Source organism: Trachymyrmex septentrionalis, unplaced genomic scaffold (genome assembly GCF_001594115.1).
Source record: "Trachymyrmex septentrionalis isolate Tsep2-gDNA-1 unplaced genomic scaffold, Tsep1.0 scaffold31, whole genome shotgun sequence".
Lineage (NCBI taxonomy): Eukaryota > Metazoa > Arthropoda > Insecta > Hymenoptera > Formicidae > Trachymyrmex > Trachymyrmex septentrionalis.
Genome location: NW_017305474.1, coordinates 1,936,652 through 1,943,365, shown reverse-complemented (window position 1 = coordinate 1,943,365; position 6,714 = coordinate 1,936,652). Strand labels below are relative to the sequence as shown.

The window sequence follows — 6,714 nt, the reverse complement described above, 5'->3', positions numbered from 1 at the left end:
AAGATGTTGAACTAACATTCATTTAAATTAAATTAAATTAATTTTTTCAGAAATAAATTGAGAGCCGATAAATTATCGGATTCACACAATCATTCTGATAATCCCCCCAAATTTTCCCAAATCTTAAAAATTGTAATAAACTTATTGCGAAAAATATTGCGTCGGCCGGGAGTCGAACCTGGATCTCTTGCATTCCGTGCGAGCGTCCTAAGCCTTTAGACTACCGAGGTCTCGTAAATAAAATATATGATTGGAAACGAGACCGTCTATATATATATTAAAACTTTAAATACAAACCATATGTATTTAAAGTTTTAATATATATATAGACGGTCTCGTTTCCAAACATATTGTTTATAAACGCGCGCCTATACATGCGTAACTCACTATACATATCGGTTATTGCGAAGAATGTTGCTAAGGTCTCGGTAGTCTAAAGGACGCTCGCACGGAATGCAAGAGATCCGGGTTCGACTCCCGGCCGAGGCAATATTTTTCGCAATAAGTTTATTACAATTTTTAAGATTTGGGAAAATTTGGGGGGATTATCAGAATGATTGTGTGAATCCGATAATTTATCGGCTCTCAATTTATTTCTGAAAAAATTAATTTAATTTAATTTAAATGAATGTTAGTTCAACATCTTAACACTCGGAACTGTAAGGCGCTTCGTATTTAAAGTTTAAATAAATTATGTTATTTGTTACGTTTACAAAACAGCTCTGACCTACTTATATAATCTCTATCATGCTATCTTAAATTTTAATACACTTTTCAACTCATAAATTTCTTTATGAGTTGAAAAGTGTATTAAAATTAATAACGAACTATTCAATGCAAAATATGTATTTTACTACTCAATGCAAATATGCATTTTGCATCTAACGTTTTTCTATCTGTTACATTTAAATCTTTTTTAAATGTAATTTTTGAACACTATAGGATTCTTTCAAAATGCATAATGATATGTACGCAATTGCATTTATAAATAATTAATATTAAGTATTATATACATAAATGCAATTGTATATACACAGTCAATTGTATAAGATTTTAATTATATAATTAATGATCTGTGATAAAGAACTGAGCAATGAGATTTAAAAATCCGATAACGGGTATAGCTAAATGAAATAATATCGAACATATACCTAGCTTTCCTTCTTTCTTCAAAATGGATAAATGTAGTAAATTCGGGAAAGTAAAAACGTAGATAAATCCGCTTAAAGCGCCAGTATACCTGACAATAATTCCGATGTGAGGTACAAACGTCGCGAAAATGATACATATAGAAACTAATACGAGATTAATGAAAAGCACTAAGCCTTTGTTAGACGCTCTTTTCCATATCCATGAAAGTAACTGAATACGTAGTACATACGCGAGTAAAGGATAGACAGTCACTAATTGAAAAAGTAGTACTATACGAGCACCTATCGTAAGGCCATCCCATTTTTGAAAATTATTTAGTAGGTTCTACAATAAAATAAGATCTAGTTTAGAAAACACATAAATTGTTATGTCATATTGAATATTTTATCGTTTATACAGAAAGATATTATGCGTACTTACATCTTCTATGCACGACTTAGGCAGTGGGAAGCACATAAAAAACGTTACTCCAACGATGATATAAGTTAACGTGACGAGGAAATATGCTATGGTTAAATCCCTTCCCTAAAAATAAAATCATCTCTATTTACTCTTTGCAAGGGATCAATATACAAGAAGAAAATACGATTTAAAGCAACTAACATTCTTTTCTTGATTGCGATTACTCTGCATTATATTGATTACAATATTGTGGATGAAGAATGACATTGCTAACAATCCGGTAAGTGCGGGAAATGTGGGCCGTATTACCCAACTTGTTGTCCACTCGACTTGGTCCATGTTGATGCCCCATGACACTGACTTTATTATAACGAAGATAATCAGATACATAACTGACACTGTTCCTGTGAGATACATATTAAAAATTTATATCTCGTAATAGCAGATTTTTAATCAGAATTGTATATACAATAAGATATTAAAAGCATATATTCGAATGGTATATTAAATATAAAAATAACTAATGATACATATATATGTATACTTACCGAAGGAATTAAACTTTGTAAAAAATGTCGTACTATTAAAATTTAAAAGAGGAAATATTGGTAAGGCCAAAAACATAGGCACTGTATTTCGTAAATCCCATGCTGGTCCCAGCATATCATATGTTTTCTCATAAGTTACAATGGTATTATTGTCTTGAAAGTCTTTTGGGCACAAAACTATAAATCGAAGCGATAAAACCATTTCAGTGGAGATATTATTCTCGACGAATAAATTAAAACTTTGTATCTATACATGTATATATACCTTCTTTATATGAAATGTTCTCAGATACATGATGTGTTGACCAGCCAGCTATGTTATCTGCAAAATGAATATTGTTTTTCAAGATAGTTCACGAGGATACATATCTTATATTTATGTTTAGGACGAGAATATTTACCGTAAATAAAATTGACGCTATTATACAGGAAATTGGCCATTAATATCCAGTAAGCTATAGTTGCGCCCAGCAATACTGCAATACTAAAGATTCTAGCGATATGTTCTGCCCATTTGCCGAGATATATCCGGCACAAGTCTAAAACTTCTATATCTGATCCACCACCTAATTAATCACAATATTATTAATTTACACGTTATGATTTGTGATAAAAGTTTTATGATAGAAGAGTTTTTTTTACCATGATATGCATGTGCAACTACGAGACGATAAGCGGTGTACAGGCATAAACCGCTCATCAGCAAGTTGAGGATAATTCCAGGAAAGAATCCGGCCATCGTAATTCCCCATGGCATCGTCAATAATGACGATCCCAGTAATGTATTCCAAATTGAAAATCTAAAACATAAAAATTAAATAGGTTTGTATTATTTTCATAATATATGTAATTTTCACAGAATCTGTAAATTTGTTTTAATATAATCTTCATTCAAAGATCAGAGTTATAAAAGATACATATATATATATAATCATCTTCATGTAGATACATATAATACATAATCATATATATTCTATACAGGGTGTCCCAAAATTCGCGCATTCGGAATACAAGATCTGATACTTTATGCTAAAACAAATTTTTCTTTTTGCAAAATTCTCTTTGATAAGTAGTTTTTGCAGAAGAGCAGGTTGAAGTTATACGAGTAAACACAAAAATTATTTATCAGACGCAATTTTGCTAAAGGAAAAAGTTGTTTATTTTAGCATAAAATATCATGTTCTATACTCTGAATGCGTTTTAGAACATCCTGTATATATAATATATAATTCTATATTAAATATCTTTCGTAGTTTTATTCTAATTCTCGAATTTATGAAAAATCGTAGAGAAAATAATTAGCAATTGAGATCGCGTCGAAAAATTTCTAGTCGTTTTTATCATAAAAATGCGAATTAACTCGGATATCCTATACATAAGTGCTATGTGCGATTGTATGGGATATATTTATCAGCAATTTCCTCTTAAGTAATGTGCATATTACGTTACATTCATGTCACGTTAACATTTCTGCGATAATCGATATTTTGTATATCGTGTTTAAGCTCATAAAAGATATTCCTATCTGTCTTGTTCACAAAACTAGTTGCGCATTAGAATGCCCATTATCGTCATATTTTTATCACTCGGTTATGTAATACAAATCCCATAGGCTTATTTTATATATATATATATATATATACACACACATATATATACATCAATACATATATATATATATATATGTACGCGTGGCGTACAAACCGCGGGTATTATATATGGATCAAGAACAATGCGTATCTTTATCCTACCGTTGAACTTAATTTGATATTGTAAAGGCTATTTCACGAAATCGTACGTAATAATGCGCCTCCTTTGCGACCGCGAGATAACCCCCTGATTTCGGAATATTTTTTATCAAGACACGCTTTCGGATATGATGCAATCAACACTCGATTTCTTAAACTATCAAGTATTTTTTTTCTTTCTAATTTTATTATTTATCTTCGTCCTAATTTTTTTTACTTATCTGTCGGACGAGTGTCAAAACTTAATTTCATCATTAAGTGGTTTCATTTTTTTATGCAAACATATCGAAAGTACCGAGTAAACAAGCTAACGTTAAAGACGTCATTTTGACGTCAAAATCATGATAAATAACATCAAATTATTTGCTGGGTAACGACTAATACTTATCTCATTTTTTAATTTCTAATCTTGCTGTATATTATTTTTTATTTATCGTCTTCTGCTTCTGTTTATCTTCTTTAAGAAAATAAATTACATTATAAAAAAAATAGAAAAAGAAATAAAGAAAAGAAAGAAACATAAAAATTAATTAGAAACATTTTGTATAATTTATGGTATATAATTTTATATCAGTGTAATATGACACTATATATGATCGACTATTTTATATTATAAAGTTTATACTATAAATAAAACATAATATAAAGTTGCGATTGACATGACTATTTCAAACGTATCCATCTCTCTTCTTTTAATTGTTCTGTTTATCCATTGGATGAATCGGAGCGAGACCTAATTTCATTTTTAAGATAAATTTATAATGAATTATAAAATCATAAACCGTATATGATATCTACAAGGAAAAATATCTACTAACAAAAATTTAAAAAAAGAAAAATTCGATCTTTTTCTCTAGTTAGTTGAATATTAATATATTTCCACCTTCCGCGAAGGTAGAAAATCAACATAAATCGTATGTGGGTATATCTTATACCCCATGCTGTACTTCATCATAAATATACTATAATTTAGTATAATTAGTAACAATGCATTCTCCAGTTGCACAAAACTGGCAACATGCGCGAGGTACTTTTTAGAAAGCTATAGAAATTTCTCTTGCTGGGATGTCATATCCTATCTGGTTCACGGAGTGAATTTAATTAAAAATACCGCGAGTAATCATTATTGACTGTTACTATTTTTTAAATTAATATACAGAATGTCCTGCAATTTTTAGTCAAGCGTTTTTTTGTAAATAGAGCGAATTAAACTAAGTCGAAAAGTCCGGTATCATTTTGCAATTTTTGCAATAGTTAACAAAATATAATAATTACTAAAAATCGCTGAATATTGTGTGTGTGTGTTTTCCAATAATTTTTTACCCAAATATCAACTTTACTATCAATTTTACAGGAAAACAGCAAGAGATAAAAATTACTTATTTTCTTCTCATAAAGTTTTGAGAATTTTTTCAGAATTTTTTAATACCGTATTTTCTCATGTTGGTAAAAATAGTTGCCAATAAGAAAATGCAGTACTAGAAAATTGATTTCAAAAATCTGAAAAAATTCTTAGAGCTTTATGGGAAGAAAATAAACAGAGTTTTTGTCTCTTGCTGTTTTCCTGTGAAGTTGATAGTATTTGGGTAAAAAAATTATTGAAGATCAATATTCGGCAATTTTTAGTAATTAATATGTTAATCATTGCGTTAAAAATTGCAAAATAGTAGAGAACTTTTTGATTCAGTTTAGTTCGCTCTATCCACATAAAAGCGCTTGGCCAAAAATTGTAAGACGTATACTTTTTATGTAAAAGATAAAATTCTGAATTTTTTTTGAATTTTGAATAATATTGTATCCTTTATACTGATAAAATATTTAATTTTTTATCACTTTTATTTTTATGATAATTAGTCCTTTTATTCTTAAAATTCGAAAAAGATAAATTTATATCGTGCACTTGATACGGGTACTATATATTGGTGACTTTCTTTCTAATGAATTATTTTAATTTCGACGATATGTAGACCGAAATTTTGATTTCGGTTTCGATCAAAAATCAGGGTTTCGGTTTGATTTCGGTTTCAGCCGAAATTAAGAGAAAATTTCGGTGGATAAACCGAAACTACAAGTTGCAACGGGCCAGTGAGTGTTGAAAAAAATAACTGTTCGATTATAATTATTAATGCGTTGATTATATTATCTGACAATTTGAATACAAACTTTGATGTGATCCTAATAATAAATGTGATTTGATTTCTTTAAAAGTTGAGGATATACAATATTATATTTCTTTAAAAGTTGAGGATATATTATTATAGTTAGATACTTTAATAAAATCTTATTTTTGAAAGAGTACATAAATTTGTCATAATTTTTGAAAATCATACGGTCTCTATAAAATTAATCCAAAAATATCGGTTTCGACTTTATCCGAAAAAAAATGTGACTTCGTTAGTTTCTCTCTGGGCGATATTCATAGTTCATTTTTCAAGACTGTCTTAAGTAATATTTTAAGACACTAATACGGCCTTCTGATTCGTAACTTCTTAAGACTATACTTAGGACGATCTTGAATATATTATACCGAAAATTTATTTTCGGTTTCGACCGGAAGTCAAAATATGGTTTCGATCGAACTCTAGCGATATGTATAACGTACACACGATGTGTATGTTTAATTAATCATTTAGGTGTATGTTATACCAATTTAGTACATCATTCTTTAAATACATTGCTGAAATTAGGATAATTTAATAAAATGTTACTTCTTAATACGTATCAAGTGCTCAGTGTAAACTAAGTAATAAAAGAGTAAATTAAAAAACTGATAAAATTACTCTTACATTGAAGAAACGGGCTTTGTTGTGAGCAGAAAACCGTTAATATTAAGTCCAAGCCTGTATAGGAGTAATAGGAGTAAA

General features: G+C 29.2%; 2 protein-coding genes across 2 annotated transcripts in view; one reads left to right on the top strand and one right to left on the bottom strand.

Annotated features, from left to right (window-relative positions):
• LOC108749677 (protein FAM173B) overlaps positions 1 to 1,627 on the top strand; it is a 5,303-nt gene extending 3,676 nt beyond the window's left edge. The window contains exon 5 of the mRNA XM_018488525.1: positions 1,552 to 1,627. The gene's annotated coding sequence lies outside the window, so the exon portion shown is untranslated. The remainder of the gene's footprint in view (positions 1 to 1,551) is intronic.
• Positions 1,020 to 6,714, bottom strand: part of LOC108749670 (sodium-coupled neutral amino acid transporter 9-like) — a 12,111-nt gene continuing 6,416 nt past the window's right edge. The window contains exons 4-10 of the mRNA XM_018488505.1: positions 2,745 to 2,902; positions 2,504 to 2,668; positions 2,368 to 2,424; positions 2,103 to 2,279; positions 1,756 to 1,958; positions 1,573 to 1,677; positions 1,020 to 1,476 (exon numbers count right to left, since the gene is read on the bottom strand). Coding sequence (XP_018344007.1) covers positions 1,066 to 1,476; positions 1,573 to 1,677; positions 1,756 to 1,958; positions 2,103 to 2,279; positions 2,368 to 2,424; positions 2,504 to 2,668; positions 2,745 to 2,902 — 1,276 coding nt within the window. The 3' untranslated portion in view covers positions 1,020 to 1,065. The remainder of the gene's footprint in view (positions 1,477 to 1,572; positions 1,678 to 1,755; positions 1,959 to 2,102; positions 2,280 to 2,367; positions 2,425 to 2,503; positions 2,669 to 2,744; positions 2,903 to 6,714) is intronic.